The sequence below is a fragment of the Buceros rhinoceros genome, unplaced genomic scaffold (genome assembly GCF_000710305.1).
Source record: "Buceros rhinoceros silvestris isolate BGI_N320 unplaced genomic scaffold, ASM71030v1 scaffold7062, whole genome shotgun sequence".
Classification (NCBI taxonomy): Eukaryota; Metazoa; Chordata; class Aves; order Bucerotiformes; family Bucerotidae; genus Buceros; species Buceros rhinoceros.
This window is the reverse complement of record NW_010398283.1, coordinates 14,087-36,332: the sequence shown is the minus strand read 5'-3', so window position 1 is coordinate 36,332 and position 22,246 is coordinate 14,087. Positions and strand designations below refer to the sequence as shown.

Below are 22,246 nucleotides of genomic sequence, written 5' to 3'. Positions count from 1 at the left end.
GGAAAGAGATAAAACACAGTCTTCTCCGTAAAGCTCACAATGGAAAGAAAATCTCAACTCACCGCTACAGCTGGCAATAAAGACACAGACACCAACTTCTTTGTATTCTTTTATAATCTGCAACAGAGTTAAACTGAAGTTACATGCATGGCACAGTTCTGGAAGCGGTAAGCCTCACAGTCCACATTCCCCAGTATTCAGCTAAAACTTACAGAGGTACAGAACGAAGAGTGTCATCAGGTGAGATCCAGGATGGTACCTGAGCTGGCATTTATGTCTCATGCTGACAGGTTTCTATTAGGTATCTCAGCATGGCACAGTTCTGGAAGCGGTAAGCCTCACAGTCCACATTCCCCAGTATTCAGCTAAAACTTACAGAGGTACAGAACGAAGAGTGTCATCAGGTGAGATCCAGGATGGTACCTGAGCTGGCATTTATGTCTCATGCTGACAGGTTTCTATTAGGTATCTCACAAATTTTCTGGGCGTTTTTCTGGGGAACAATGACCTACTTACTGATTTCAATGCTTTTGCTCCAACTGAATCCACAAAGTTCACCGGGGTGAAATCCAGAATTAAAGAGTGGATGTTTGTCTTGGGCTCCACAAAATGCTCGTGCTCATCAGGAGACACGTCTTGTACACTGGCATCTGCAGATGCAAATTTCCCATTTACAGGTAACTCCTCATTTGCTATCTCATGTTTTACACTTGCTTCCACATCATTAGTCTGGGAGAGAAGATAAATAAAGCTTAATGACAGCCAGTGCTTTTTCAGAGTAGATCCCCTTCCCACCCACGCTCATCTGTTCTTTCAGCCTTTAAGAGGTGTTCTCCCAAACATTACTGAATCTCCTCTACATGCACACGTACTTCTGCATCTTACAAATATCAGGGTTTTTTCTCTCATGCCCAGCCTTTCCACAGTCACAAGCAAGCAGCTTAAAGCTGTTATCTTAGGAATGAATTACTCATTTCCTTCAAACGCTGACACCTGTTCATACATTTTCACTCCACTTCCTTGCCTTCTCCCTGCTGATCCTGTCAAGGCTAATATATTCAAAAGAAGCAACAGCAACAAGTTAGGCTCTTAAGTTGGTTCCCTGTGGTAAAGTGCGCCCACCGGCTCCCATCACGGGGGCAAATTTAAACATGCACAAAAGCACAAGCATGTTTCAAAACAGCCTTTCTCAATATACCTGCCTCACTTCACCACGCCAGGACCAGCAGTGCAGATGGTACCTTATTACATGGGTTGCCAATTTGAATTAATTCTCTCATATTCTATTTCTGCACCGTTATTCCAAGCATGTGGGCAGGGGCAGAGGCAGGGTCCCTCCAAGTTCTGCTGACACCACTGCTGAGACAGTATGACAGTGGGGAAAGACTCTGCTTTGCTACGTACTACCTGAATGCAGTCAAGATTCACACGATTATCCACTTGAGCCGTGAGCCTCTGGCCCTTACACTGTCCCCTCAGCAGCCTGCCCATGCTGCACTGCGTGTGCTCCCTAAGCCTTCCCACCTGAGCAGCACCCGGCACCTTGTATAAACAAGAATGGTAAAACCAGAAAGCAGCATGTTAGCTGATAAAGCAGAGGTAAATATTTACCGAAGAATTCACTAGTTTCAACACAGCTTTCTTTCTGAGTGCATTTGCCGCCTTTATTTCCCTGGCATGCCTCTTCTGGGCTTTCCTCCTTGCTGCTAATATGACACGAGGGTCCACTCCAGTCTGTCACAAAAAGAAAGCACGATCAGAGGCGATTCAGCTTGTTAGGATGACATTGCCATATCAATTACCACTGAATTCATCACCATCATCAATTTAAAACATGAGCCTGCATTGTTCACCTTCCCTTGGTGGGGGTGAGAACAGTATAAAGAAAGAAGGAATCTTGGCAAGCATTGCGTTAACAAGAGCAGCAAGAAATGAATCACATTCTTCTCTTGAAATCAGAAAGTGCCGTGTTTCAACCGAATGCTGATTTGAGTGCAGAGAGTAAAGGGGAGAGAAGTGCACCTGGACATAAATTGTTTGTATCTCTTGCTTTGTGAAGATAAGTACCACCCACCTGTTCTGAATAAGGCTCATCATGGGAGCTACAGAAAAATTTATCAGAAGTTAGTAATGGTGCAATTGCTACTGCATCAGGCAAGTCTGCCCTGAGCTAGTTCTGTTATTGCCATTCCCACCCAGTCAAACACTGGTTAGGCAGGGGGTGAGGCATGCTCTGTATGCAGGTGATTGATTGCGCATGAGAGGCATTAAATGCCTGCAGAATTCCACACTCTTACACTCTAGGGAAGTTTGTCACCCAAGAAAGAAGCTTTTACTCCCAGACATTTTGTTTTCAGTTCAGCAACTACTTATTCCCTTCTGGAAAAAAGGTTTGTGTTTGACCAGTTTGTGCTCTGCAACCACCAGACTTTCCATTCACAAGCGGTTAGTATTAAGCTATACTTGGTCCGTTTGCTCCCTCCCACCATGTTGCTGCTTCCTAAGATGATTTGCAGTTGACTGGAGGGTCACCTTCTCATATTTTATTGGTATTTTACTAAGCCACAGGCTGAGAAACACTGTGCTAGGGGCTACACTGAAATTGCTGAAAGATGAGCATGTTTCAGAAGCCAGTTTGAATTTTCAAGACAACGACATTAAATAATTTGCTTTACTCACCTTTTTCTTCAGTGCACTTGTGTATGACTCGCTATTGGCAAAATAAAGTGATGCATTAGCTTGAAATATTTTTATTCCAGGATATTCTTTAACCTGCGGAAAAGAATATTGGATGTGGACAGTTAAGTTTTGCCTGCGCTGGAAGAAAAGCACCTGTGTGATCGTAAGACACATGAACACGGAGCAGCCCAACAGCCACCCCTGAATGGCTATCAGCATGTGTCAGATAAAGAAGGTCGGCACTGTCGCGAGCAAAGGCAATCAGAAGATCAGAACCTCCCTGTTTCCGGGTATAATACTGCAATACAATCAATGTCATGCAACATTTCTCCTTCTTTGTAATAACGAAATGTACAGCCATAAAGAGGAATTGAATATTTGCAGTTCTCTGGTGTTGCTATCTGCAGCTGGTATTACCATGAGGAAATGACGCAGAGCTAGGAATGCTTCCTTTTACCCTCCTTTCTACAGGGACAATGACTGACTGCTCTTTCGCTTTCTCTCTCTCTTGTTCTTTCTTGTCTCCTCAAGTACCAAAAAAAGAGCCTTTCAAATATGAGTTTTAAACAGGCTGTCAGGTAGGAGTCTTTATCACTTCTACCCTCTACTTTAAGTGAAGTCATCTCTGAACAGGCTGCACTCTGCCATTTAACGTGCAAATGACCTGGCCAGCAGCAGAGATCCAGCCTGCCATATGCCGCCAATCCCATCTTTATACAGGAGGAGGAAACGCTAACTGTGTTCCCTAGAACAAAAATGGAGTCTCCTCTTTGCATATGAACATGCCCACATACACTTTTGCACTGTATCGTATTCAAAGTGGAACTGCTGGTGAGAGAATGTTCTTAGATTACACCAACACCTTTCCACATAGGCTTTTACAGACTGGTTCCTCAGTGAAGGGGGATGTAGCCTCCATAGCAGCATCTCTGAGAACGTGGTAGAGTGCAGAAATTTGTAGGTGCTGTTTGTGAATAAATAATTGGATATAAAATGTTTATATCCATTATGTTGACCAACTGTTCTGCTTTCACCAACTTCTGCTTGAACAGAACGGAGTTTATAAGAAGCTAAGTGCACGGCAATCGCACCATTAATCATGTGTATTTAATGAGCAGGGGATGAGTGGAGGCTGGGAGATGCTGTTTTGAACAGTCTCTAATTCTGAAGAACATATGAGTTTGGATGCTGGGTTCCATGGATTTCATGCAATACTGTCACACAAGTAGGTGCCCTCGTATGCACTTCTGTACGTAGCAGGTTTAGCAGTGGTATTCCTGTGAACCTCACCATTTTGTACAAGCTAGGACAAGGGAACTAGTATAAAAGTGACTTTTGAACACCTGCCAGTCAAACACACATGCCGTACAAAAAGCCAGCATTTTGAACAAGATAGCTTTTACTACTAAAATAAAATTTCTTTCCCTTCCCCACAGGAGAATGCTCGGCAGACAGCCCTGAATGCGCAGTATGGTAGAGCTAAGTAGCAAATTGCCACAGTCGTCTTCGCTCCACTACACAAAACTCCTCAGTGCAGAAGAATACATTCCTACCTCTTCGTACTCTTCCACGTCACAGTAGATGTCAGTGTCGGGAATAGCGCCAAGGATTCTGTACTGAGGGCTAGAGAGAAATGGAAGCAAGTGTTTCAGTATTATCACTTATAAAGTGGAAAAACTGAGTGTTCAATACAGACTGAAACTTATTTTAATTGGTCATTCTGCAGTGCCTGTCTGGTACAGTCTTATCCAAACGTGGTCGAATGCAGTGGGCAGTTTACAGCAGGAACACAATAAAGGGACCATTTGGTGACTAGGCAAGTCTGCTTCTGTCAGTGCAAAACCAGTTTCTAAGCTTTCCTAGCACTGTAATGTCATTTTCTGAAAAGCAGGGCCAAAGCATGCAAAGGTACAGGGCAAATTCTCTTTGGCATGAACTGGTGCAACTCCATTAACTATCTTGGAAATATGAAAACTCATAGTGGCAGAAAACACGCTGCAATTTCAATGAGCCATTCTGCTCCCAGAACAACACCTGAGCAGATGAATATTCCCAACTCACAAGCAGTGTGACAAAGTACATTACTGTCCTGTTTGCAAGAACAAAACCATATAGAGCTGGCAGAAAACCACCCTTATTTATGCAGAGCAGAAATCTCAGTATTTGGTTTCATTCCAGTGCAGACTAAAACCAAGACTTTTATACATTTTCCACCCTGACCTTGAGTCTAGAAGCCTCATATGGCATGTGCAAAAAAAAAAAATTTTGCTGTAGACCTGGAAAGCTTCACAGTAAACACATTGTCACTTTGAATAATGAGAGAGGAGAAGTGATTTGAAAAACTGGAAGGGCAGGCACATCTTTTGATGAATTAGGCCTTTCTTATAAAATACTTAAACATTCACCTAGTGATAACCTGACACAAACTCTGCTTGCCTGTGACAATTAGTGCGCATGGAATGTAACTATTTACTCAAACTGGTATCCAGCAGATTTGAAGGTCTAACCTCTAGACATTAAAGTAAACAAGAAGATTAACCAACATGAGGAATATGAAATCTTCTGTTTATTACTGAAACTGCAAGTTCACGTCCTCTAGAAATTTTGTTCTCAGAAAAATGTGAACTCTGGGTCAGAGCCACAGGGCATGACCTATACTATGAAGCAGATTCTATACTGCATGCGGCTGAAGAGGGTGGAAAGGTCTTCTCCTTATTTGCACCCCTTAAACAAACACAGGAGATCAAAACAAAACCACACAGGAGATCAGCAAACACTAATTTTGATAAAGAAGAAATCTGACCTTTGTGTTCTGTAAATAACAGTTATCATTGCAAACGCTACTGCAGTAAGCAAACCATAGTCTAGTCCCAGGAAAAGAGAAGCCACAAAAGCTACCACCCAGATGGCCTACAACAAAGAAAAGGTCTGAATTATTATGCATCCTCTTCTATTAGCAGCAAACACAATAGCATAATTCAACCCCCAAACCTGTGTATCACTCTGTTCAGGAATCGGCTATAACGTAACCCATCAGGATAGCAGATGGTAATGGCCTTAACCCTTCAGAAGGGCATAAAAGATCAAGGCGCAGTATTGTAACATCTGACAAACTGTCACATATTAATTAATGCTTTAAGTCCTGTTCTCCAAAGAATCTCGTGTTACCAGCAAACTCCGAATACCTTAGGATTAAAAAAAAAAAAAAAAACCAAACCATTCAAGGCCTGCAAGCAGCTCTCACCTCACCAACCAGTTAATTCAGGAGAAAAATGTCACCAAAATGCTCCCTCTGATACATTCTGGCTCACTCCAACCAGGTTTTTTGTTTGTTTTAAAAGACGGCAAATACTTTCAAGAAGTTTTCTTTGTTACTCTGCATTTAAAATTCTTCTCAGACATTCCCATAGCCTTCAGTGCACTTCCTACAGCAACACTGCAAAAGCTTTACTTTTACTGCATCCAAACTACTTCTGACCTGAGTTAAAGGTTGTTATACAACAATAAAAAGTTTCTTGTCTGCAATAGATCACTCTCCGAGGGTACTTACAGCTCCATGACTTAGGTTTATCTGCAGCGCAGCACCTATTTGTAAATCCTGGATACGTTTCTACCCTGTTTTGGGGATTAGGAAGAAGAGGAGCAACAAATTTAACACAAATACATGCACCGAGCTGTGCACTACTCACCAGCTCAACCTTACTGGTTCTCCAGAAGTGTGCCACATCTCCAAACTGTTTAAACATTCCTTTTAGGTTCACCATGACAATTGCAGCTAACACTGTCTAAGAATATTACAAAAATGCAATTTTCAGAAGAAAAATAAAACCAATGCCATATAAGATCTCCGAAGCATCACAAATAACTGTATTTCTGTGTGTTGTACAACTGATACAGGTCAACTGAACAGATGCTCCATTTAAAAAAGCAACTTTTCAAGTAGTTCAGTGGAGATTCGCTTCTACTGCAGCTGCAGAAATGGCAAGCTAGAGTCAAGCACAGTCTGATTTATTCTTTCCCGGCAAGAGAAATCACGTATTCCTGAACATCATACTCCTGCAGTTATAGTGCCTGACGCAGCTACGCTATAATCTCAAATTCAAGTTTCTCTACAAAATAGTGCAACAATTCCAGCGTATAGAAGTAACCCAAGGTACATCTCCTATAGAAAGGACAGGAACTGTGTATCATTCTATGCATGTCACCAGAAACAAACTTCTTTTTTAAAGTCAGAATATATTTATTCATGTAAGTATGTTTTTACACAAATAAGTAAAACTGCAGCAAAAGCAACTTATCATACTCATCCATCACCCAGCTGCAATTCTTTCCTAGATGAGATATTTAACTTTTTAACCACTTCCCAGAATTCCTATGCTGCAACCAAATGTGCCCATCAGGACTGGGAAAGCGATTGTCCTCCTGTACTTGGTACTGGTGACACCACACCTCGAATACTCTCTTTGGGTTTGAGCCTCTTACTACAAGAAGGACATTGAGGTGCTGGAGCACATCCAAAGAAGGGATGATGAAGGGTCTAAAGAACAAGTCCTGTGAGGAGCGGCTGAGGGAACTGGGGTTGTTTAGCCTAGAGAGGAGGCGGCTGAGGGGAGACCTTATTGCTCTCTACAACTACCTGAAAGAAGGTTGTAGTGAGGTGGGGGTGGGTCTGTTCTCCCAAGTAACAAGCAACAGGACAAGAGGAAATGTCCTCGAGTTGCACTGGATATTATAACTATGCAAGTCAGATTGGATATTAGGAAAAATTTCTTCACCCAAAGGGTTGTAAAGCATTGGAAGAGGCAGCCCAGGGATGTGGCAGACTCCCCATCCCTGAAGGTATTTGAAAGACATGTAGATGTGTGCTGAAGAACGTGGTTTAGTGGTGACTTGGCAGTGCTGGGTTAATAGCTGCACTTGATGATCTTAAAGGTCTCTTCCAACCAAAATGATTGTACAGGGAAATTGTTTGAAAATATTATTTTTATGTTCTAAAGACGGAGTCCAGAATGTCCAATATTAAAAAAAACAATAAATCTCCTTCAAAATATTATTTGTTTCTAGTCTAACTTACAGGAAAAATGCATACAAAATTTAAAAGTTTCTGGGTCAAGTTCTAGCTGTGTTGCTTACTAATCATCCTGCAATCTGTATGTCCTGGTTTGAGCTAAACCAGACTAATTCTGTTCTTCGATTTTACTGTTCAGAAGGGAGAGGTGCTAATAGAGACCATCTGTCATTTGTCTAGCGGCCAGCCCGGCCCTAACCCTTGGCACTCTGTGTTAAGCAATACTCACTGGCCTCCGTCCAACGCCAATGCAGTGCCTAACAGGCAAAACCCTCTTACCTGTGGAAGCGGTTCAAAGAGGTATCCAATAGCCACAATTACCAACAGAACCATAACTGAAGAGAGAGCACCTGCAATCTGAACAAAAGCAGCCAGAAATGATTTAGAAGTGTCCCCAAAGGGCAGTATTACTGTTTAGATAACCCCTCTCTTGCTGTTGTTCAAGTGACTTTTGGTCCCTCCCACTCAGTTCACCCACTCTGGCTGTTGTGCAGCTTTCTATCCTGGCCCAATTCGGATTCGAAACATGAGAAACTACAATTATTCCTTCTGCCCAGGCAGAAAAATCTGGCAAGCCAGTGAAGCTTCACAATTTAGCTTTGGAGTTCCAAAAAGCAAACTTTGGCTCAAAATTTGGGTTTATATACCTGAGTTTTCCCACCGGTGCTCTCCTGAACAAGACTCCGAGACATCGAACAAGTGACTGGAAAGCTTTGGAAAAATGACCCCACAGAGTTGCATATTCCCAAGGCAATAAGTTCCTGTGTTAAACAACAGAGCAAACCAAAAGACAGTTACACCTAGCAACTGCACAAAGCTGGAGCTATCCAGACCTATTAACAACCACATCTTATTTACAGTGCTTTCTAGCAACCTTACTGTAGAGAATAAGCAACCTTATTGTAGCTTACACTTGTGTTTCTCACACATGTGCAAGTTGATGCACATTAAATCATCTGTTAAATAAAGCATCTGATGAAGTGCTGGAGACATTTTCCATCCTTAAATGTTACAGTAATGAGTCAGACTGAAAACTAAAATAAATGACAACATTGCTTATTTTAAGGAATTCTTCAACTTCGGGGTAACTTAAATTTTAACCCTGAATATACATGAAAAATGGTTTCTCATACTAACCCTGTTCTTTGCTTCCCACCCTAAACTACCTGTTTAGTACTATTAGAAGCAAGAGCAGCCTTGGCTCTGTTTCCATGGGGGGGTGGGGTGGGAAGCATGGTGATCTATTGCTGTACATGAAAAAACCATGTGTCCACTGCTTCATCAGGAAGATCCCACATAAGAACTGTTATCATGAGTGGTATCAGAGCTCCATCTACCTCACTACTGTGTTTCTGATGCCTAAGAAGGTATTTGCTTGTAATGAGACCTCCCCGACTGCTCTGCATTTCACTTGTTGTAACTGAGGTGGTTTGAGTTATACATTTTCAGTAGTTCTCAATGAGTTTTTCTCTTTGCATTCGTACAATCCTTTTTTTTTTTTAATTCATTTAAACACTCAACATGCACTGCATCCTGTGATGAGTTCTACAGTTTAACATCCAGGGGAAGTAGCATCTGGGACCTCATGAGGAAAAGATCTAGATGCTTAACTCAGGTCAGTGACTTTAACATAAATAGAGCTGATTCCATTCATGCACCTCTGGACTTGTCCTCTTCTCTCTTTGGGTAACAGAACAATGACATGAAGGATGAGATTCACCTGACCAGATGTAAAACTCTGTAGGTAAAAAAGCTGTTTAAACTCCATTTACTCTCAGGGGAAGACAAGCCATTTTGAGATGGGGGAACAGCCAATCTGTGCTGTGTCAGATGCTTGCTCTAGGAAATGTGTTACAGTAGATGAACTCTCCATTTCCCTTGATACCACAACATCAACCAAAAATCCAATTGCAATATTGATTCTAAATTGCACAGGAAGGACAGAGTAGGTGAGGATGACACATCATTTTAGTTTTACAGAGTCCCTAACCACAAACTTTCTCACAACACTAAATACAGACAGGGCCAATTGCTGCCCCAGAAAATGATGAGCTGCCTATTTGCAATGGGTTGGAATAAAAAGAAACCATAAAACGTAGTTGGAATTTCCAAACCTTAAATAATAGTTCTTTGACATATAAGGCATTGTATTTATCACATGGGAACTCTATGCTTTGCTCTATTAGAGAAAGCAGAGATAAAGTAGCTGCCCATCAGTAATGTCTGTCTAACAATTAATGTTCATGCATATGCCCAAGTCTAAAAGAAGCAAGTTTCCCAAAACGGGGCTAAAAGTGAAACTGGTTATTAAAACACAGCCAGAGAAGAATTTAAAATAATTCCTGGCATTTAAATGTGTAGGCTGTCAAAAACCTGACCTGATTCCACTATGAATGAAAAACTCATTTCAATCATCCAATATCCCATTCTACTTTAACGATGTAACAAAGGTGCTACTGAGAATTTTCAGCAATGCAACCCCAATACTTTTACCTGATTCCCATCAGTGGTGTAACCATGTTTAAGGGCGAAGATCTTGGCCATTGATACACCTATTGAAAATCCAACTATTGCTATTGCTATTGCATCCACAAATAGTGCTGGGATGAGCTGAATCTCAGGAACTGCTGGTGCACGTAACCTTGGAGATGAAATGAGTATTTAAAAATTACTATAATAAAAGCTACATGCCATACAGAAAAGGTATTGTTTGAATAAGAATATAACATCCCTACCCTTGAGGAATATTTCCAACAACATCCACTCCGTATGACTCACTCAAATTCATTCCAGCTGAAACCCCTGTGCCAATAATTACCTAAAAATGCACAACAACACTGGTAAACATCAGCTAGAAAGAGATAAAGCCACCTGAAGAACAAACAGCTGTTAGCTGATTATGAATAATACACACAAGGGGTTACATTTATTTGTCAATCAAGTTTTCTAAGAGTTACGGGTTAAAGAAGCAGATAAAAAGCAGGAAGTATCATGATTTTCCCTCCATTGTGTTCAACTCCCACTAATTTTACAAAATTTTCTCAGACACAGTCAACTGGAACATGTTATGGTATGATCTGAATCACTCAACTTCCCTTCACCTGAGCCAAGCTCAGGCACAACAGTGTATTGGGAAATTAAATGCCAGGACACCTGCACTGCCGTTATTTTCAAGTGCATAACCTGCACACTAGCTGTGAACAGAACTGGGGCAGCAGCAATGAACGGAACAGGCGTAAGATCGCTTAGCTATTGCCTTACTGTCAAACCATACACTGTTACACCACCTCCATCACCTCTCAACAGCATCCCCTTTCTTTGTTCCTTCAACCTAGATGGTACATCTTCAGTTATTCCCTTTCTTGGATCTGATCTTTTGGAGGTTGTTTGAGAGTTCTAGTTATCTAAGAACTCATTCTTAAATCCAACCACTTTCGAAAGTGAAAGTTTACCTGATACGTGGGCTTTGTGTGTATTAGGATAGTCTATTTTATCCATGCATTTTAGTGCAGTGATTTGAAACAAAATCAATGCTGCAGTCAGTTATCAGTCTCACGGAAAGCAAGTACTGAGTATCACTGGTTCCTGCTCTTCTTTCTACCACTGCATTATAAAAATCAAGCAAGCCCTGCAGAACCTCTGAAACAGGCATCTGTAAGCATCTCCATTCTGAGCTCTTGGACTCCAAGTGGGAAATGCTGCTCAGAGGCACATCTCACAGAGAACCATGCAGGTGATGAAACTCCAGGATAGAGTGGGATTTACAATAAATATCTACCTACCCATTGCTATAGGGGACTGTGGGTGTTTAACCAGCTTTTCAATTCTTTTTGGGGACTTCATGCCTAAAGCTTGGTCTCTAACCTTATGGGTATTCAAAATGTCAACTGGATCAAGTCTCAAATGAATTATGTTCAACAGAAGTTACTCTAAAGATCAATGAGACTTGATAGAAAATTAGATAGTTTCCACAGCTTTAGAATAGTTATATAGTTTAGCTAAAGAATTTCACAACTGGCTTACCACAAGGATCTCCATAGGAATAGGAACTGGGAGCTTCTCCTTAAATCGTAAATTGATTTCCTTGCCAATCAGCAACAGAACAATGCATGTTAATCCAACAATCAATGCAGCAATATTGGTCGTTGTTATTTTTGAAAGCACAGCAGCTATGCTCTGTAACATAAGTATCATAATTATTTCGAAGAAAATACAATCCTCATGGAGATTTCCCACAAAAGAGCAAATTACATACTGCTGTTCAGCTGTCGTTTTATTCTGCATTCACAGCCACAGTGAATCAGTGCCTCACCAAAATTTCCATTGCTCCTACACAACTCAGAAGTTCAGAGCATCTCCGTAAGCGAGACGCACTGGCAATCATTTACAATACCAATCTTCCTCAAATGGGGCAAACATTTGGAGAAAAATACCTACCATGGAAGTAAAAGTCTGAACTAAACCACATCTCTTATCCTCACATTTTCATGTGTATTTCATACTTGCAGCTACCTGAAGGCAATAAATGCAAAGCCCTTCTAATACTTTCAAATATTCTTTGGCAAATCACATCTACTTAGAGCTGCATAAACCCTTCTAAAACGATAAAGCTGCTGATACAACCATTGAGGTTACCATGGCAATATGATTAAATAACAGTGATCTTGCAGCACTGCTCAACTGGCCATTATTCCAAATAACATTTAATTGAAAACACTATTAAAAGGGTATTAGGAAACAAAGCTTTCTGGAACACACAAGTTGCTAGAGGGTAAATGATTTGCCTACCAATTAGTCATTCTTCCACTGCATTTAAAAAAATAAAGACCCCTGAAGAGGTCTTTAAAGATAGGTATGTACATCTTCTTTCAAACAGAAGGAAAATTACAGCAACAATCAGGATATTATAGATTCAAGATGTGCTGGTAGTACATCTAGAATGTATACCTTTCCTCCTCTTTGTTTGGCAGTGAGTATGTCTGGTTTCCAGATCAGTGAACCAAATAGCAAATTTAATTAGTCATTAGTGCAGTCTTGTTTTTAAAATGTTTGTAATATCTACAGAAAAATACAAGGAAGATTCCCACAAAGTATTTTCAATAGCCTCCGTGTAGTCAGAATCCTGAAGCTTTGTTATTGCTGAGCCATCAATCTGTTCAAAAGCTTGGGTTTTCAAAGACACCTGACATCTTCCCTGTTTTTCTACTCAGGAGTTCTTGTCTGCAAAATCAGAGCATTGATTTTGTGGTAACATCTTGGATGTTCCTAGACCGGCAGGCAAATCGGATACAGATGACGCATTTCAACTCTGCTTGTTCGCAACAGCAAGAGAAGTAATATTCATATAAACTTAAACGCTTTGGTTGTGATTTCAAATAATTTGCTACATGGAACACACTACATTTTTTTTTAGAGCACAACTATCAATTTTAAACACAAGTGAGCAAGAGCTTTTGTTGTCACTTAAGTCATACTAACCAAATCATAGCTTTACACTGCATGTTTTTTTTTGTGTCCTCTCGTATCACCGTGTTAGACAGAAGACGAGTGGAAGATTAGGCTATCAGCTACATCAGATACTGGATCCCTACATGCTCTCAACAACCAGTTTTAATGCTTGAGGTCTTCAATAAATAGCAATGTTTTGCACTGAGTGTCCTTATTTCAAAATTGTATTTCCCCACTGCTCTAAAGAACAGGTACGTTCGTGATGACACAGCACTTTGTGTCCAACCACACGCAATATAGCTTACAAACAGGAAATGAAGAATACTCCCATCTGCAATTGCATGTGAAATTGAAGACAGACTGGGCAAGGTTATGAGAATAATATTTCTTAGCTTTGCAAAACATGTCTGGTCTACAGCGAAGCATTTTAGTAGCACATTTCCCCAGAATGTACAAGAGACTTGCTTCAATGAACATTACTGGTTCATATTACAAAAATACATTTAGCAGAACCCTAAAATCAGCCCATCTCTGATCGGACTGATCTGTCAAGTTGCACCCAAGCTACACTTCCAGATGCTCATTTGTTGCTATGGCATTTAAAGACCTCAACCTAGTTTTGTATATGGAAGCATTATTCTACTTAGAGCCAAAATAATAAAAAAAAAAAAAACAAACCAACAAAAGAAAAAGTTCAAGTACTGGATCCAGACAATGCAGGATTTGCATGTTTAGTAAATGTAGTCACTCACATATACAACTGAGAGGGGTCCACTATATCGGTTAGTCTTAACGCCAAGGAGATACTTTAACTGGGATGTAAAGACATGAACTGCAGCAGCAGTAGTAAACCCTCGCACCAGAGGCTCCGTTAGATAGATGGCTACAAATCCAAATCGAAGGAGACCTAAACACAACTAATGAAGAAAAGAAATATTAACCATATGATTCCCACTGTAGCGTGAACAACAGTGCTATATAGCAGACAGGCCAAAGGACACCTTACCTCGATGCCCAAACCAGGTCAGGCAAACCTGAACTTGGCCTTTCTAAAGGCATGGGTCAGTGAGTAGCCATCAATGCACCAATCTTCCATGCCACTGGCAGGTGCAATGTGAGATACAGCTAAACATATGTGTTTATGTGCATTTATGGACAGATGAGAGAACACCGGGTTGGGTTTTTCTGATGGGATAGGAAAAAATGAAAGGGGGAAGGATCCTATTTTTCCCAATCAAGCCAAGATGCCGGACAAAGACTTGCCTCCAACATATCCCTCCCCACTTTGTTTTGTGGCTGCCATGAAGCAGCCCGTATTCTACACAGTGCAGTGCTGAAGCACATGTCTGTTGACAGGGCATCCACTGTGAACCAGCAACTGCAATTCCGGCAGCAGCATCTGAACTTGCCTTTACAGAAAACTGCAAACACAACCAATTTGGGGGCTGCCATGAAGCAGCCCGTATTCTACACAGTGCAGTGCTGAAGCACATGTCTGTTGACAGGGCATCCACTGTGAACCAGCAACTGCAATTCCTCTACACAGTGCAGTGCTGAAGCACATGTCTGTTGACAGGGCATCCACTGTGAACCAGCAACTGCAATTCCGGCAGCAGCATCTGAACTTGCCTTTACAGAAAACTGAAGAAAAAAAAAAAAAAAAAAAAAAAAAAAAAAAAAAAAAAAAAAAAAAAAAAAAAAAAAAGCGTCTGTTAATCTTTCTTTCAAAAAAAAAAAAAAAAAAAAAAAAAAAAAAAAAAAAAAAAATCTATCACATACCTGGATAATCCCTGAAAGAAAGGCGAGAGTCACAGCTACCTGCATCCTCTTGGTATCCCTAGCATCATAATATTCAAGGGATTCTGTAACATTAGTAGAGTTATAGCCTGCAGACATCACTTCATCAGGCACTTGTCTCACAGCAACACCACCAACCATCATACTAATGACAGCAAAGGTGCCTGAAATAAGAGGGAGAGGAAAATAATTGGTCAAAACCATGGTGAATTCTTTTTTTAAGGAGTCGTTCTTATCAAAAGGTATGCGGAATTCACCTATAAGGGTTTTCTACGTAAACACCATATTTTTTAGTCCCAAAATCTGCTCCAATACCCAGCACTGTTAAAGCTAGCTTGTAGTGAACATACACCTCTACAGTAAATAAACACCATAATTTTTTCTATCTCAGTTTCTGTAATGCAAATTCATTCATCCTGGCCACATAGACATTGACTATGGCAATGAAATTATAGTTCAGTTCACGGCACACATTTCTAGACCCAATCTGATAAAAGATGCTCTTCTATTCCTTCCTAAGTAGGATGGATAAATTAACGATAAAAAAGTACTGCTAATGTTTGACACATTTGTGTTTCTCCTCTTCGCTTAAATTTGAATTTATGGAAAACAAGTATACTCTCTACCTTTTCAATTTTATTTTTTACAACTTTATTAAACACACACACACAGACTTTCAGTTATCCCCACAGATATACCTATTGATATGTGCTTGGAGGTTCCAAAAAAAGTATATAGAAAGACAGGATAAAATGAGGAATATAGGCCAAATACTGGGGGAACAGCTGCCAGCAAAGAATAGGCCAAACCTAGAAAACAGACACAAATATGCATGTTAGGCAAACAACAGAAAAATCATCTGAAGCCTTCTAAAATTGAACTCATCTAATAGGAAATTGAGTGACATATCATAGGTTTAAAAACTTAACAAGTCTTGCAGGGAATACTCTAATATGTATAAGACTGTGGGGCAGTGCCTAGAAACCTGATGGTTTGAGGCAGGAAACCAGAAGTCTCTAATTACAGCACTGCAGGTGTGTGCGTGCGTGTCTGCATGTACATCTGTGCACCTGTGCACTCACTGTTTATTCTTCGAGGCTGGAAGTACTGCTTAATAGCCAACAAATGCTTTTTGTTGCTTTGTTTTTCATCTGTCAAAAAATGTAATTAGAAACACCCAAAAGCCCATAACCAGCAGGACGTGTTTGATTTCTCTCCTCCTTTTCTCATCAGACATGATCTTCACAGTAATCTGTCCCTGATTAAACACCTCCCTCCTCCTTCACCCCAGTATTGGTGAGATGACATAACAGTTCATGTTTCCACAAAATATGCTCCAAAATGTAAAATAAGCAGAGAATCATTGCTTACAATCTGTAAGGTCATAGAGCTTATACAGTCTGGTATTCTCCCCCAAAATGAAGTCCTCTCTGTCACTGAGCCCTGTCCAGTTCCACACAGTGATCCACACTATTTCCATTTGTAGAGTGGACTGGCAAGCTCGGCAACAGAGCTGTGAGGGAACAGCTCTAAGGGACGCTGGGGAGGAACACCTCCCACACTGCTCCCCCTCTGCATGACTAAGCGTGGGCTTATCATGGGACCAAGCTCATAAACAAATCGTGTGCACCACGTGATATGGCTCATAACTGCCCGGAGTAGTTCCAGCAAAATCAAGAGATCTATGCAGCTTGTGTTAATGTGAATTAGATCAGAACCAAACCAAAGGCCTTGAGAAGAAAACGCTGTATCCTGGATTGGCCTGGTTCTCCGTTCACCTTTCTAAGTGCAGACTGACACCACCGGAGGAAGCTGTGTTCTTACCACACTTGGACAGACTGGTCCAAGTGCGGAGAGAAAAGCTCAATGGCACAGCGCAAATTGCAAAAGGAAGCAATGGTTTACCCACCGTGGAGAGCTAGTGGTACTCAAAAACACCTTTCTCTATTAATTTATTTTTAAATTGAGAGGCAAAGCATCAGGTTACAATGAAAGAGCAAAACCAAGAAGGGATCTTCTGTATCATCCGAGCACTGATGGGCAGTGTAGTGGCTCACACAGCCTTGCTCATGCTGTAAGCAATGTCCGAGACCTAATCAAGAGTTCATAGTGCTATCAGAACTGGACCGACGATACCATTTATTCTCTTGCAGCCATGACCTTTTCATTAAGTACTTCTGACACTCATCCCACACATACACTCTGCCCCAGGGTCTACCTATTGTGCCAAGAGTATCAGCAGAACACTCTGTTCTATAAGAACCTGGCCTTTAATGTGGTGATGAACTTAACAGTACCAGAGACCAGAACTGAAAACCAGCAGTTTCCAAACCAGGAGGGTGGGTCTATGTGAAGTTCCTCATCTGAAAATCCTTTTATTCATTTCCCTGTTCATTTGTACTGGCATTTTTAAAGGCTATCAGTGCCAAGGAAATGAAGAGATATTGACACGACAGGAGTTCACAGCTTAAACACCCTGGTCATTGTAGTTCGGCCTGGAATGATTCCCAGGCTTTTTTGAACTCATGCTTGTTATAATTACATCCATTCCACAAAAATAAAAGTCCAACTTCTGTCTTTTTAGAAAGCGAATGATTAGAAGCAGTTTAAGATTATGTCTGCATTCACTGGAGGAAAAACTAATGTTTAGTTTAAAACAAAGTCACAAAGTTAAGTATAAAGTTCACTGCTAACCACTTACATTTTAGTGTTCTTATCCGGTCATCATGCAAACTGCATTTCAGTATACAACCAGTAATGTTTGTGTCTAGTATATTACAGATTTGTCTGACAGTTAACCACATTACTTATCAGTTTAAGATAAGCTGATGTTTATCCTTGTGTAAGAAAAAATAGCCTTAATTATAAAAAATTGCACAAACCCCAGCTACAGAAACAAAGTCAACTGCACAGACTAAATTAGGACACTCCATTCCTTTAATGGGTTACTGCCTATTAAAATCTAGGCTTCCTGGATTTACAGATTAATTCTTCAGACCTGCCTCAGCCTAAAGTGAGGCGGAAATATGAAACAAACCAAAATGCAAGTCAACTTATTTATCCTTAATTACATCACCCTTATCATGAGGACTCCTCTGAACTGGGCTCTGCATAAATTCAAGAATTCCCTCTACTCTAAGACTTCTTGGGGAAACCTACTGGGACTTCGGCAGCTTGTTGAGAAGCTGCCATTCTCACAGCAGCAATGGCACCCCATAATGATACTGCTGTAAAAATGCTGTCACCTTCTAATCCCACAGCAGTTCTGACACTGCCAACAGTAAGGTGTCAGGCTCAACAAAAGATTCCACTGGTCCAGTCACCAAGAGGTGAACAGAACAATGAAGAAAGGCTTTCTCTTTGTCTTCCACTGAGCCTGCTCCTGCTTCAGGGCAAGGCTCCACCTGAGGTGACACTTCCAAGAAATTTAATAGAAACTCCACAGATTTGCAGTCTTGTTGTAGAAGACACTTTTATTTCCACCATGTAAACCATTACTCCTTTAAGCTCATTACTCCTTTCGCTCTTTAACCATAGTAATGGGCGACTTCTAGCCTTAAGAGAAAAAGAGGAATCAGTCTCTGATTTCTTGCATGTTCTTTTCTGGGTGAATTTAGTTTGGTTACTTTGCATCAGTTGCTCCCCTAACACATGATGTCTATATGTCTGTTAGATACTGCTACCCTCTGTACGAAATGTGCTACAACTTCCAGGATGATGAGATCAGGAAATAATTGGGTGTATTCAGCAAAGCTTTAGGCATGCACTTAAACTGTGAAAATTTGTTCTGTCATTGAGAGCTGTTGCTATTTATCAGATAGTTAAGCTTGTTTCAGAGTTTGCTGAGTATTGCCGACTTGCAGTTTTAAGGAATCACACTATAGGCTGGTCTAAAGCATGCTGTAGTGATCTCCAAACACCTGTGGAAGACACATCCTATTCTCATGAGCACCTGCTCAGGAGCCAAGCACTACCATCAAAGCACACACAGAAAATGCAGAGAAGAGGATAAAGAAATCCAGCAAGATACTCACCTTGAGGAAGCTGCATAACCCCAGTGCTTATACCTGAGATAATGTCTCCTAATAAGTATTCCTTCACTGGGTAACGGGGAAGCCATTTTAAAATTGGTAAGAAACTGTAAAGATGAGACTTGGCTTTCTTAGAAGAACAACTGAAAATACAGAGCAGAAACAAAAGTTAGACACTATCAGTGACAAATGGGTCGGAAAAATTGTCTTTCATCTCTATGCAGGGAATTAGCTCCATTAAAGGCAGATTCAGACTCCTGACGACAGTAATTTCTGTACTGAACTTAACCACAAGCAACTATAACTGCAGTTAATTTAGCCCTTTATGACATGTTGGTTGCTGTTCACAAACCTTATGGAACTGGAGAAAAGGACCACAGTCTGGTGAGGCTGGAGGTCAGTGAGAAGTGAAACTGTTCAAGTCTGTGCATGTCTGAGCAGTCACATACACTTTTTGCCGAGATCACTCCTAGTAACAATCCCCTGAGGACAACTTGCTTTCTGATAGTGGTTTTTGATCAAAGTACTTTGCATGCTTTTTCCTATTTTTATTTATTATTTGCCTGCTTCATACTTATTTGATTATAGCATTTTATATTACACTTTTTAAAAAAATATTGCTTGTTACTATCACTGGTACTGACAGGCTAACTCTAAGGTTGTTTGAGAACATAACTCTTCTTTTCCCTGAAAGGCAAGGCACTGAAGCCGTCAACACTGATCTTTGTGTGTCTCTTAGCAGAGGTATTAACCTTTTGAAACTGTGACTCAAGACAAATGAACAGAGCCAGGAAATAAACATCTTTATCCAGTACTGCCATGCACCATACTCTGTACTGTAGTAAGAAAGTTTAACCTCGGGTAAAAATATAACACTGGGATCACAGAAATGCTTTTCTACATACTGGAATTGCAAGAGGACTGCAGAGACTTGCTAACATTTCTGAATTCTCATGGGACTAAATACATAGTGAAGAAGCTTATTGCTACAAGTGACAGAGGAACTAGAATCATCCACAGTTCTCTATGTTTAAGCATACTGAATCACAAGAAGTCACAGCTCAGGAGAATTTTGATCCACATATATTTTTTCAGGACAGGTAAGTTTTGTGAGGTGGAATTAGGTGCTGTTGCCATTAGAATGGACATCCTATTAATCAAAACCAATCTCCAAATGTCAAATCATGGGAACATTTTACAGACAAGCAGTCAGGTAGAAATCATTTGTTGTCTTGCAGAACAACCTTCTAGTCAGATATTGAATCAACTTTCCAAATGAATCATGGATAAATGTAAAGCTAATGAGAACTTAACTAGAATAAGTTTCTCTTCACCATCATCTGGTGCCACAGACCAAGAGTTGCAGAGGTGAAGACATTTCCTGTCTAACCAGATGATACTTAGATTCCACAACAGTTACTTAAAAGTTACTAGAATGCCTCTAGTAAATCCTTATTAGACTTAATAATGTGGATTTCTACACAGCTGTCATACATCTCTATTCTTCTTCCACAAAAGGATCATGTGAAGCACAAATTTGGTCCTAAGTATTTCCACACAAAAAGGACAGATTTTTCTGAGTCTTATGAATTCATGTCATGTGATTTGACTAATACTTCACATTCCTATGCTGCATATTTCTCCTTTGCATTTGGTGAAGGCAATTCAACTAATTTATCCAACATTTTGTCATATAATTATAAATTAACATATAAAACCACATATACAATAATCAAAGTAGAACTGGTGCTTTTATCTTTTAGGTTTCTTTGAAGAGATTACCAGCTATGGGCATGAATCAATTAAGAGTTAGAATATTTTTAACCAGTAAAATAAAGATAAGACAAAAAACCCTACCGACAAGAATGTGCAATCTTCTGCCTTAAAGTCTGAGATGTTCTTTCTCGTCTGCGTAGCTGTCCTTGCAAGAGCTCCTGGTTGTATATTGGTCTCTCCACATAATACTTCTGGGTTTGCTCAAGACATGCTTCATGTTCTTGAGCATGTTCCATAGCTGATCTCACGGAGCAGGAGCCAAGGAAGTACAGTTCCACAGTCTCCACTGAAAAACCTGGTTGCAGACAACATAAATTTGGTTACTTTTTTAACCTCAAATGTGACACTTCCTTTCAAAGAATGTACTTTGACAAGCTAGAGACAAGAACTGTGAATGCAGTTTAAAAGCACTAATTAGATAGTCTGTAAGAGCAGTAAGAAAATAAACCACACACAATCTTTACTATATGGAAGCCATTAATTTATGCTTCTCTTAGGTGAAGAAAGATTTTGCATTAATTGCTTTGTAAATAATTGCAAAAACAAAATTGGAAGGATATATTCACGCTCATCTGGATTTTCCCTCCTCAGTTTTTAAAGAAAATGTCAGTGCTGAAGAGATATTACTTCATTGCTAATTCACTTCCTGCTTACTCATCTGTCATATCCATCTCCAGACATACTCAGATTTTAACACCAAGAAAGCCACTTTCCTTCCAGACAGCCACCTGTTCTCCCCTGTTTCAAAGGCCTCTTTTCCCAGACAGCATCTCAAGGACACACAATCCATTACTTTAAAAAGGTTATCCTTTCAATGGATGTGCCCCTTACTGCTATTCTCAGTCCTGCGCCCACTAAAACAGGAGTAAGGAGATGTGCACAATTTTAAAACTAGATAGACAGTTTGTAAACATCTATTCATCTGTCTGATTCAGTGCCATAAACAACTTAACATGTTTAAGAGATACTCTGGGTTTTTTTGCCTCGTGTTGGCTGCTTCTAGAAACAGGGGGCAAGAAACATAACTCCGAATTACGAGCAAGCTGACAGGCCTGCTATCTCGTTAAGCAGAGATGCTGGCTGGTGCTACTATTGATGACAGAACACGAGCGGGAAACAGAGCTGTAATTGCGAACAAGGCCCTTGGGCTCAAGGCCAGCAAGCCACTTAAGCATGTGTTTGCCTTCAACCAAGGGAACTAACCCAGGGGTGTTTTTTTGCTGTGCATTGATGCTTCCTAGAAAAGGGTTACCACACTGAAATTAAACAAACTGCTACCTAAATACTCAAAGCTAACCACGATTGGTCAGATATTCTGATTCAGCACATACAGTCTGCCTGGCAGGAAAATACCAATACTGCCACCTAACCCTTCGGTCAGTTGAAGGTGCTGGAATTTTCCACTCAGGGATCGCTGTGCTCTGTCTCCTAGGAGGGACATGGCCTA

At 40.5% G+C, this 22,246-nt stretch overlaps 1 protein-coding gene across 2 annotated transcripts in view; it reads right to left on the bottom strand.

Annotated features, from left to right (window-relative positions):
* SLC26A5 (solute carrier family 26 (anion exchanger), member 5) overlaps positions 1-21,088 on the bottom strand; it is a 22,152-nt gene extending 1,064 nt beyond the window's left edge. Inside the window, exons 1-17 of one of the 2 annotated variants that reach the window (XM_010131035.1) lie at positions 20,881-21,088; positions 19,027-19,166; positions 15,691-15,801; positions 14,975-15,156; positions 13,948-14,112; positions 11,771-11,923; positions 10,483-10,565; positions 10,241-10,388; positions 8,395-8,508; positions 8,027-8,104; positions 6,369-6,464; positions 5,483-5,589; positions 4,233-4,302; positions 2,680-2,772; positions 1,612-1,734; positions 517-729; positions 63-117 (exon numbers count right to left, since the gene is read on the bottom strand). In XM_010131035.1, coding sequence (XP_010129337.1) covers positions 63-117; positions 517-729; positions 1,612-1,734; positions 2,680-2,772; positions 4,233-4,302; positions 5,483-5,589; positions 6,369-6,464; positions 8,027-8,104; positions 8,395-8,508; positions 10,241-10,388; positions 10,483-10,565; positions 11,771-11,923; positions 13,948-14,112; positions 14,975-15,156; positions 15,691-15,801; positions 19,027-19,166; positions 20,881-21,035 — 2,086 coding nt within the window. In that variant the 5' untranslated portion in view covers positions 21,036-21,088. The remainder of the gene's footprint in view (positions 1-62; positions 118-516; positions 730-1,611; positions 1,735-2,679; positions 2,773-4,232; positions 4,303-5,482; positions 5,590-6,368; positions 6,465-8,026; positions 8,105-8,394; positions 8,509-10,240; positions 10,389-10,482; positions 10,566-11,770; positions 11,924-13,947; positions 14,113-14,974; positions 15,157-15,690; positions 15,802-19,026; positions 19,167-20,880) is intronic. The other variant, XM_010131037.1, reaches the window with a different exon arrangement.
* Between the last annotated feature and the right edge of the window lie 1,158 nt (positions 21,089-22,246).